Source organism: Vulpes lagopus, chromosome 1 (genome assembly GCF_018345385.1).
Source record: "Vulpes lagopus strain Blue_001 chromosome 1, ASM1834538v1, whole genome shotgun sequence".
In the NCBI taxonomy this organism is placed as follows: Eukaryota; Metazoa; Chordata; class Mammalia; order Carnivora; family Canidae; genus Vulpes; species Vulpes lagopus.
In genome coordinates this window covers 29,396,522-29,408,607 of record NC_054824.1, presented here as the reverse complement: position 1 = coordinate 29,408,607, position 12,086 = coordinate 29,396,522, and the positions used below count along the sequence as shown (strand labels likewise).

At 35.4% G+C, this 12,086-nt stretch overlaps 1 protein-coding gene across 9 annotated transcripts in view; it reads left to right on the top strand.

Moving 5' to 3' along the window:
• The window catches only part of DOP1A (DOP1 leucine zipper like protein A), a 114,563-nt gene that overhangs the window by 80,147 nt on the left and 22,330 nt on the right, over positions 1-12,086 (top strand). For all 9 annotated transcript variants that reach the window (XM_041762516.1, XM_041762509.1, XM_041762523.1 and 6 more), the window contains 6 exons: positions 506-606; positions 2,012-2,271; positions 3,972-5,961; positions 6,796-6,907; positions 7,010-7,192; positions 8,740-8,865. In XM_041762516.1, the coding sequence (XP_041618450.1) occupies positions 506-606; positions 2,012-2,271; positions 3,972-5,961; positions 6,796-6,907; positions 7,010-7,192; positions 8,740-8,865 (2,772 nt within the window). The remainder of the gene's footprint in view (positions 1-505; positions 607-2,011; positions 2,272-3,971; positions 5,962-6,795; positions 6,908-7,009; positions 7,193-8,739; positions 8,866-12,086) is intronic.

The window sequence follows — 12,086 nt, the reverse complement described above, 5'->3', positions numbered from 1 at the left end:
CAAGATAATTTCAAAGCGATATAATGTTTTTCTTACGTAATTTTTTAGGTGTTTAAATTTTTTAATCTAATAAACCAGCTTTATAAGTAATGACACATTCATTTGAGATTATTATGTAATTCCTGGGACCAAAAATAAACTGTATAGTGTAGTAAATTTTAACTACTAAGTACGTATATTAAAATAAGAAGGAAAGTGCATCCTATACTGTGCATTCTTCGTTCTTTCCATCCTATTGTAATCTAGAAAACTGGTTACCTAGTCTAAACTAAATACTAATGATTTATGAGATAACATGAGATGATCCTTCAGGTTTAATATTTCTGTATACATTTAAGTCTCTTTTATGTTTCTACTTTCATAAAAACAATTTATTGTGTTGTGTGTTGAGTACTGTGAACATTGAACCTAATACTGCCTCGTAAATTACTACTTTCATTTATTAAAATCCCTTAATATCTTCAAAGGAGAATAAAATAATTTAATCTCCCATCTTCCTCCTCAGAAAATAAGGATGGAAGCACATGCAAAGTTCGCAGTTCTTTGGCATCTCACAAGGGATCTCCATATAAATAAGTCATCATCCTTTGCGCGTTCTTTTGACAGGTTGGTTGCATTTGATATTCGGATTTGCAGTCAGATATCTCAATGTCTCTTTTCTTGAATCCTCTGCCTAGTTTGGCAGGGGTAAAAAATAACTTACAGATTTTATTTTATTTATTTATTTATTTATTTTTTTATTTATTTTTAACTTACAGATTTTATAAAGAAAACTTATAAATTGTTCTTTTAATCTAAGCTATATTAAAATGCATGGCATTGAAGCACCCAGAGCCCCTTTCTTTCACTAGATGACTATTCATCAAGACCCTACTATGTGCCAGGCACCATTCTAGGTGTCAGGGATACAGCAATGAATACAGCCTTTTTGAGTCTATATTCACAGTGAAGTTTCATTTAAACAGTTAATTATGTATCTGCTTCTCCAACAGTTATATTCAGTCTTCTGCCTGAACTGGACATAATAAATCTGTTGCTAAAATACTGACAGACCACTTACATGGATTCAGAGAACCTGTAGCTACCTAAGAGTGGTTTCGCTACTTGTCTATCTAGACCACTTAAGATGCCTCATACCCCAAATATAAGATTTGCATTAACTTCCAAGGAGAGGCTATTATATGGTAGATTCAGATATTGGCACTGGATAATAGGAGTCTCACCAGCAGGTCTCCTGGAGGAGGCCGTAGATCTGACTCTGCTACTATGCTTATAGCCCCAGCTCAGGACCAGATGTGTGCTTTACTGAACACTACTTTTTCTACAGCATCACCATTTTTAAATGATCTGCTGTTGAACCAGTACAATGAACGAGGTGCTTGGCTTAGGTACTTTACAAATGCCATCTCTATTTGACAACTCCCTTTTCTCATCATACAAATGAGGCACTGAAGGACCAGAGAAATTAAGCAGCTTGCCCCAGACCACACATGAGGTCGAGTGGATAGTCCACATTTGAATCTTGGGTTTTCTGATTCCAAAACACATCTCCGTACCTTTCACAGAAGGTCTTTCCTTGACTTAAGCACGTAAGTTTGACTTGGTAAAGAGATTGGGTACAGAAGAGCATGTAAGAAGTGCTGACTTGCAGGGAGTTTAGTATTTGGTGATATGAGCCAGGAATATGTTGCTGAAACAAGACTAAGAGGTTTTTTTTCCTATTCTTTAGTATCTATCTTATAAAGATAATGTATGCTTGTGAAATAAAAAAAAAAAGTGTATAAGAGAGAAAGACCATTTTCTCCTTTCTCATATCTACTGAAACTGTAGGGGTTAAGATGATTAAAATGCTATGGTCACCAGTTATCCTGAAGTATGATTACTTTTTAAAAGTTAATTCAAAATAGGAAAACTTAAATAATACTGATTTAAGAAAAATTAGATTTAAGAAAAATTAGTGTTAAGATTAAAGTTGATGTTCTGTTGCTTTAATTATTGGTGTTCATTGTAGGTCACTGTTCATCATGTTAGATAGCCTTAATAGCCTCGATGGTTCTACTAGCTCTGTGGGACAAGCCTGGCTGAACCAAGTGCTACAAAGACATGATATTGCAAGAGTTTTGGAACCATTACTGTTGCTCCTGCTTCATCCCAAAACCCAGAGGGTGTCAGTGCAGCGTGTACAAGCAGAACGTTATTGGAATAAGGCTCCCTATTATCCCGGAGAAGAGAGCGACAAGCATTTTATGCAAAATTTTGCCTGCAGCAATGGTGAATATCACATGGAAGTAGGACAGCTTTATTTAAAATTAAATTATTAAAATAAAGTGAGAGGTGAACATGGTGGTGATTGGCAACAGTAAGGTGTTCCCCATGGGCTTTTTCTCCCCTCCACATGTGCCAGCAATCCTCATTGTGGGCCCTGTCAGAACATACTCCGCCAGTGATAACCTTAAGAAGACTTGTCTCTCTTTATCAGTTGACACTTTCAAGGGAGGAGTCAGCACAACTCTGGTCAAAGACAGTCTTCAATTTTGATGAAAATGCCTTTATAATTTAATTAGCAATTTTGATCCTTCAAGGCTGGGGAGATATTTCATTGGGAATGTATAATCTTGTAGTGCACATTTATATTTCATGAATCATTTTTCTCATCTGTGAAATAGTAGTAGTAGGACCCACCTTTCCAGGCTTTATTGTGTACATCAGACATTGTCCTGTGACATGTTTAGTACAGACTGGCATATCCTAGTGTTTGTTAAGTAATCAGTATTACCACTTGAGGTTCACACTTTACAAATGGTCAAGTGATGCCATCTATAACACAGAGATGATGGCTGCATAGATTAGATTAGTTTATTATACTTCAGAGACAAACGATGCCCACATACATCATTTGTATCTTAACAAGTAACCCTGTGTGGTCAGTGATAAAAAGGTCATTTTCCTGAGCAGATAGCTGATGCTGAGAGGGCAGTGGCTTTCTCACAGTTGCGTGGCTGCTGAGTAGTAAACCTGCAACTGAGCCATTGTGCTTCTGCTTCCTCTTTAGTGTGTTTCTACAAGCCTTGTTTCCTTTTTCCACCACTTCTTCTGAGTCTGCCTGGGGCATGTTCCACCCTGCCTGTCACCCCAACTTCTTTGTGTTAGCGCTTTCCCCGCTGCAGTTCCTGCCTAACTGCTGAATTCTCCCCTTGCCTAGAGATCAGCTTCCTTACCTGTAGGGTCACTATGCTTTCCCTGAGCTTTATAACATTTTCTTTGTACTACTCCTATGAAAGGAAGCCTTCTGCTCTAGGTGAAAGAATGCCAAGAGCTTAGTATGCCCCCTAAAAGGTACAGAAAGTGATGAATATGTTTTTGATCCTCTCCTAAGTTCAAACTCTCTAGAGAGCAGTGATGTTTTTTCCTTCTCTCACCCCCATTATCTCCAGGTTTAGGAATACTAGATAATTCATAAATACTGAGATGTATTGAAATCAAGGAGATCATATATATATTATATATAATTTATATATAATATATAAATACATATTATTTGTATATAATATATATTTTACATATATATATATAATCAACTACCAAACTATTTGAATTCTTAGAAATAGCGTAACTAAAGGAAATATCACACAAAGAGGGAAAAAAACTAAAATTTTGAACTGCAGTAAAAATGATAACCTTATTTGGGGAAAGGGAAAATTTTTATATTGTTTCTGTTTTAAATGTGTTCTGTTTAATTCAATTAATAGACATTCTATTGTTGAATTGTCTTTACTAAATTTTAGTTACTAGTCATCTACAAAATTTTCTAACTTAAAGGATCTAAAACAGTAAAAGTAAAATATAATTTTAGTAGGGAAGTATAAATAGGTGATGAAAGTAATGAGTAAAAATCTTGAGTTCAGTCTACATTTCAATTATTGTAATATGTTTTATGATTTTCCTTCTGTACTGTTTTTCTCCTATGACAGTAAGCCAAGTACAACTCATTGCATCTAAAGGAAATGGTGAAAAGCCGCTTACCATGGACGAAATAGAGAACTTTAGTCTCACTGTTAATCCATTGAGTGACAGACTTTCCCTTCTAAGTACCAGCAGCGAGACAATTCCAATGGTTGTATCTGATTTTGACCTTCCAGACCAGCAGATAGAAGTTCTCCAGAGTTCTGACTCTGGATGCTCACAGTCCTCTGCTGGGGACAACTTGAGTTATGACGTTGATCCTGAAAATGCGAATGTCCAAGAAGATTCCCAAATGCCAAATGCCAGCTCCCCTGATGATGATGTTCAGCAGGTAGTGTTTGACCTGATATGTAAAGTTGTAAGTGGCCTCGAAGCAGAATCTGCATCAGTCACGTCCCAGTTAGAAATGGAAGCTATTCCCCCAAAGCACAGTGATGTAGGTCTGGGTGAGGAGGCACTTAAAACTGATGATCAGTCTGCTCAGCAGAGCCAGAGTGCTTTGCTGAGTAATGATGGTTCTCCATTTCTGTCTGTGTCTGCGGAGGGAGGCCCTGAGTGTGTGGCAAATGGAATCTCCAGAAATAGTTCCTCACCTTGTATTTCAGGAACCACACAGGCTCTCCAGGACTCTAATGTTGCTTCCATAGAAACCAAATCTAGACAGAGGAGTCACAGTAGTATCCAGTTCAGCTTCAAAGAAAAATTATCAGAAAAAGTCTCTGAGAAAGAAACCATCGTTAAGGAGTCAGGTAAACAACCAGGAGCAAAACCTAAAGTAAAACTTGCCAGAAAAAAGGATGATGATAAGAAAAAAACTTCAAATGAAAAACTCAAACAAACCAGTGTGTTCTTCAGCGACGGTCTAGATTTAGAGAACTGGTACAGCTGTGGAGAGGGAGAAATTTCTGAAATTGAGAGTGACATGGGTTCTCCAGGATCACGGAAATCTCCCAATTTCAACATCCATCCGCTCTATCAGCATGTGCTTCTGTATCTCCAGTTGTATGATTCATCAAGGACTCTGTATGCTTTCTCTGCTATCAAAGCCATCTTGAAAACTAACCCTATTACTTTTGTAAATGCCATTTCAACCACTAGTGTAAATAATGCATATACCCCTCAGTTGTCTCTGCTTCAGAATCTCTTGGCCAGACACCGGATTTCTGTCATGGGCAAAGACTTTTATAGTCACATTCCAGTAGACTCAAATCATAACTTCCGGAGTTCTATGTACATAGAAATCCTCATTTCCCTCTGCTTGTATTACATGCGTAGTCATTACCCAACTCACGTCAAGGTCACTGCACAAGACTTAATAGGCAATCGAAACATGCAGATGATGAGCATAGAAATTTTGACGCTTCTCTTTACTGAGCTGGCAAAAGTAATAGAAAGTTCAGCAAAGGGTTTCCCTAGTTTTATCTCTGATATGTTATCTAAGTGCAAAGTTCAGAAAGTGATTCTTCATTGTTTGCTGTCATCTATCTTTAGTGCACAGAAATGGTATAGTGAGAAAATGGCAGGTAAGAACATGGTTGCCGTGGAAGAAGGTTTCTCAGAAGATAGCCTTATCAATTTCTCAGAAGACGAATTTGACAATGGCAGCACACTCCAGTCACAGCTTCTTAAAGTGCTTCAGAAGCTCATTGTTCTAGAACACCGAGTAATGACTGTCCCTGAAGAGAATGAAACAGGTTTTGATTTTGTTGTATCTGATCTGGAACACATTAATCCCCATCAGCCCATGACTTCTCTTCAGTATCTCCATGCTCAGCCAATTACATGTCAAGGCATGTTTCTCTGTGCAGTGATACGAGCTTTGCATCAACACTGTGCCTGTAAGATGCACCCACAGTGGATTGGTTTAATCACATCTACTCTTCCTTACATGGGAAAAGTTCTACAGAGAGTGGTTGTTTCTGTGACACTACAGCTTTGCCGAAATTTAGATAATTTAATCCAGCAGTACAAATACGAGACAGGATTGTCCGATAGTAGGTAAGGGTTGATTTTCAACTTTATCGCTGATATTTTTCACATCATGACTACATAATTGTCCAGAAAATCAGTTACAATTTGAGTAAATAAATTAGTGGTTATCAGTTACAAATAGTACAAGGTTACAAATAGTATGTTATTTTCACAAAGGAGGAAATTCAGCTTGAGGGAGAGTATCAGTAAAAGAAATCCAAAATGGAAAAGAGGAGTGTTTAAACAGGCCTTTTTTCTCCTCTAAGAGTTTAAATTAATTTTTATGTTCTTCTTGACTGAGCTGGCAAAAGTAATACAAAGCCAAGCAAAGGGTTTCCCTAGTTTTATTTTATAAGTTATCTTAGTGGAAATTAATATCACACTAAAAATTAAAAATAACTGTTTTCCCATCTGATTTTTTATTTCCAATTTTTATAGTTTAGTGATGTCTTCCACCTGTATCCCCATGCTCAATTAATCTGTCAGAAATTAGCCAAGTGTTTAATAGACAAGTGTCTGCTTTATGTCCTGTATAAACTTAGCTAAATTTGTATTGTAAATATTGTAAAATATGAGAAAACTGCCTATATCATCAATACTGATACACCTGCTATTATGTAGTTGCTAGATATTTACTGGCTGTATATATTGAATTCTTTAGCCAAAAAGAACTCTAGTACAACTCACTTGTTTTAGATATTAGGATATAAAAACTTCTAATGGGTACTCTTAGTCATTTTTTTCATGTAATATTTATTGAGCACCTACTATGTGCCTAGCACATGCTAGACATTTACTATTGATAAAACATGAACACTTCTTTCACAGAACTTGTGTTCAAATGAATGCATTTTATTTCAGACCTCTGTGGATGGCATCAATCATTCCACCAGATATGATTCTTACTCTTTTAGAAGGGATCACAGCCATTATCCATTACTGCTTATTGGATCCTACTACTCAGTATCACCAAGTAAGACTGCATGAATATTTGACACCTTTGAAAAGACTGAGGTTTAATACCCATTTGTAAACCTTGGTAATTGGTATGTATTTTTACCCCCAACTTTGATAGCTTTTGGTCAACGTAGACCAAAAACACTTGTTTGAAGCCCGTAGTGGAATCCTCTCGATTCTTCATATGATCATGTCCTCTGTGACATTGCTTTGGAGCATCCTGCATCAGGCTGATTCTTCAGAAAAGATTGCTGTTGCTGCTTCTGCATCTGTTACCACTATTAATCTTGGAGCCACTAAGGTTAGTCAATTCACACTTCCTCTGTGTATAGTCACAAAAAACTCAAAAGAGTTTTTTCTGGGACTTTCCTAAAGATTTTATTCAGAATTTGTGAATAATTTAATAAATTAATAAATTAAAAATAAGTAGAATTTATGGCACGCTATGTGAATTGAGTAATTCTCAAATAATTTTAACTGTTTCATTGAGAAATGATGTATCACATAATTCACGCATTTGTAAGTATATACAATGATTTTTTTTTTCTAGTACATTCCCAGAGTTGTGAAACTGTCACCACAGTCTTTGAATATGTTCGTCACCACAAAAAGAGTCCTGGTACCCATTTGCAGTCACACCCTGTTCCCCTCGCTAACTCAATTCAACCACTAATCTGTTTTTTCTGCATATACATTTGCTTTTTCTGGACATTTTTAATAAATGGAATCATGTGTTATTTGGTCTTTTGTATCTGGTTTCTTTCATGTGACAAAATGTTTTTGAGATTCATTCATACATAATTTTATTCCCTTTCTTTAGGTTGTTTTAAGTTGACATTTTAATATGCAAAACCCTCCTAGAAAACAATTTAGCAATATGCACAGAGAGCTTTAAAAGTTTTGTAGTCTGTGACCTAGTAATCTACTTGAGTAATGAATTCTAAGGTGATTAAAATTATGTGAATATATATATATAAATGTATATATCATTATAGGCTTATTTAGTGGCAGAAAGAGAGATCCTAAACAGTAAATAAGAAAAATGGTTAAATAAATTATCCTTTTAATGTTACATTACAGTTATTAATAATTGCAGTTTTGAAGAAATCTTAGTGGATGGAAAATGTGTAAAACTGTAGTGAAGTAAGGATGTTACATAAATGAACAAATCTTGTATTTATAGTTATATAAAAATGATATGCAGAAGAAATTAGTGTGCTAATAATGACTATCTCAGTATAATATGATTAATGGTTGAGTTTTTAAGTTTTTTTCTTACACTGGCATTTTCCAAGTTTTCTCCTTCATACTTAGAGGAAAATTATATTTGAAAGCATGTTCTGCAATGTCAAGTTGTTGAATTGTTATCCCTCAGTTACCTAATCTTACTTGTAGACCTGACTCCCTAGATCTGCAATAATGGGAGAACAACTGATATTGAGGGAAGAGGAAGGGCAGAAACTCAAAATTTTTTACTAAGTACTTATGTTTAGATTAAATATGCTTTTCTGTTGTGTAATTTCACTTAAATATAAAACACCCCCTTTCCTTTTTAAAGGAATCTACTAATGTAGTTGAATTTCATTTATACGTTTTCTTATTGTCACATAGACTCTTGCATTTGGCTGATTGGCAGTTGTCATTTTATAGGGTTTGGGGTTTTTTTTCTTTTCCAGTTAAAATAACCATGATTGCCTCTCTTAACACTATTAAAGTTTCCTCTACTGTTATTTCGGTAGCAAAACATGAAAGTGCTATATATTATTTTTTAAAAAAACTAGAAGTACAGTCTAGTTATTAATGTGTCATAAGTTTTAATTAACTTGTCATTTGTTTAAATGGTTTTAGAACTTGAGACAGCAAATCCTTGAATTATTGGGCCCAATTTCAATGAATCACGGCGTTCACTTTATGGCTGCTATTGCATTTGTATGGAATGAAAGAAGACAGAACAAAACCACCACCAGGACTAAGGTATCTATTTAACTATTTGTTACTGTTGTTGTTTCATTTGGTAAGCATTTGGTGAGAACATGCTAGTTTTCAACTCTCCTTTAGTTGCAGTGGGGCTGGGATGGGATGGGGAATAGAAAACGGTAGTTTTTCTACAGGTTTAGATAATGTATTCATTGCCTAAATGTCTTAAATAAAAAGCATTTTATGCAAAAAAAAGAAAGAAATTAGTATGATATTAACTATATTTGAAATAGAAAAGTTAACATAGTGTGTTTTTTAAGATTTTATTTATTTATTTATGAGAGACATAGAGAAAGGCATAGACATTGGCAGAGGGAGAAGCAGGCTCCCCGCAGGGAGCCTGATGTGGGAGTCAGCCCCCCTCCCCCACCTCCCATCCTGGGATCACGCCCTGAGCCTGAAGGCAGAGGCTCAACCACTGAGCCACCCAGTGTACTTTTTAAATGTTAGTCATTTAGGGTACAAAGCAAGATTATGGAGTTTTCACCTTAGTTTTTCATTAAGACATTATAGCTTAAGTAGTTCATTTCTAAATGTAATCTATATATTGGTTTACCTGGCTTATATGTGAGATTTTTGCTGCTTTGTGAGTTTGAAAGCTCAAAAATGTTCTAAATTGGAAATAGTGACTCAGTAGAATATTAGGCTATTAAATAATCAAACCTCACATATATATGATTTGTCTAGTTAAAGGTTTCTGATGTGTTATTTTTGTGCTGATTTCACATCACATATATGTTGAACTTTCAAAAGGAATGAAAATAAACATTCCTACTTATGACATTTTTTTTCATGGGATAATTGAATAGCAGATACTACATGAGACAGAAGTAAAATCCTGGATTATTTAAAATCAGTCAAGGACCTGTGGTTGAACAAGGTATATCAAACATCTGCATTTTTCTGTGTCCTTCTTTCAAAATTGAGAGTAGAAGAATTTGGAAAGACATTAAACCAAAACCACGACAAAAGAGAGAGCTGACCACAGAAAAATAAGTGTCAGCAAAATTTCGCAAGATGAAAAAAAACACAGGTCTGAGTGGTAACTGATTTAATAAAGAAAATTGATAACCGAATTGCTGCAAGAAAGGAACCAGTTGCCACTGTAAAACTACAGATAGCCTTTGGAAGTGGAAGTGTCAGGTGCTTCTAAATATAAAAGGTTGGGATGGGGCTGAAATCTGGAAGATTGATTGAAAATTTATATATAAGGAGCAGCTAAATACTCCTAGATTCCTTTTTCCCAACTCATATGACCACCAACTGTTACGCTACCCAAGCGGGAAACTGGAGTCAAGTTTGCTCTTTAAAGTGTTGGTCAAGAAAGGCTCTGAACCCAAGGGCACAAGATTCATACAGGTAGACATTAGACTTCATGATGAAAACAGACAGGAGCATTTGCAGAAAGTTTATATACTGAAAAGTGGGCATTAGCTTCACCCAAGTGAGGTAGCACGAAGCCATATAGTCCTTAGGAATTTTGAGGATTCCTCCCTGGGGAAATGACCTGACCAATAAAAAAAAGACCTAGAGGTACTAAAGTTTTTGGGTCTATAAACAAAAAACTAGGCTGTAGTCACCACACAGGGAGGCCTCCCTACCGATCCATATTACACACAAATGTTTGACTTCTCATTACTTTTCAAGGGCAAGAGTAGCATGGTTGTTAAGAGCATAGACTTTGAAACCAGATCCCTGGGTTTCATATCCTTAGTTTACTCACTAACTGATTGACCCTGAGGTAAAAATACTACTTCATGGGACTGTCAGAATTGGAAGAATATATATATCTACGGTACTTAGAGCAACACCCAGCACTTAATAAGCACTCTGTAAATATTAGCTATATTATTCTTCCTCACATAAATATAAAGAGCCAAATATATTGAATAAATATGAAATACCAGCCACATGACAAAAGCCTCTAATATGATAGATAGTGACCAGAACAACTAGATAAAGTCTAAAGAAATAATGCAGGTAACAGAATAACAGGTAAGTAATAATATAGTAATGCCTTTCCAAGAGATGAAACTATATTGCATCCATTATATAAGATTATAAGAAAGACCTTTGCAAAAATTAAAATTTTTCTTGGATATAAAATTTTTTATAGCAGACACCAAACAAAATCAGTTTAAGGTCAGAAGAGAAAGTGGAAAAAAAAAAAAAAAGAGAAAGTGGATAAACACCAGAAATAAAATACAAATTTAGAGATACAGAAAGTAGAGGCAAGGAGATCAGAAAATTAGGAGTGATACTGGGGGGGGGGGGGGGTCACTATCTTCTTGCAAAAAGAAAGAAGAAATTGAGAAAAAATATTAATGGAATTGTACAAGAAAATTCTCCAGAAATGAAGGAAATCCATTTCTACACATACTGTGAAAAGAGAGCTACACAAAGATCAGGATGTAATTTCAGAACACTGGATATCAGAGATCTGAAAATGTTCTGAAGAGAAAATACTGATCCTATTCAGTGGAATAATGATATATTTGTTAAAAGCAGTGCTGGGAATTGTGATGGGAAAGTTAGTTTCAACCTATAATGCTATATCTAGTCAAACTGTCATTCGAGGCATTTTGAAACTGCAATATCTATATTTTTAAAAGGCATTGCCATCAATTCACACTTTCTCAGCTACTGAGATGAAAGAAGCATCTCCACTAGAAGAGGAATAAAATAAGGAAGAAGACGTGGGATCCGAGAAATAGGGGTTGGGACACAATAGACAAGGAACAGGAGTCTCAAGGCTGATAGTCACAGAAAAGAGATCAAGATGTTAATGTGTAGCAAGCCCAGAGAGTACCAAGCCAGGGTAGAACAAAAAGACCTCTAACAGATGTCTCAAGGAAAAAGTAAGAGAGAGAAGAGAAGGAAAAGGTACCTAATGCATTTGAATATGTAATTAATTACATTAATTAATTATTAGATTAATTACCTAATGCATTTGAATATGTAATGAGAGGTTTACAGTTGTTGGAGTATTTGGGGGATGAATCTGATAGAAATGGAGAAAACCAAACAAAAATAAAGCAGTTTATTAACTCTAGGAAGAACAGAAAGTGAAAGAAAGGTAATGACAGTATAATACACAGTACAACAGTACAACCATACGTAGTTAAATGAATATTGGATATTGATTAAAGTAAAATTATGACATAACTATGTTGGGAAGATAGGGAAAAAAGTGTAAGGAAGCTAAATTTTTGTCTTCT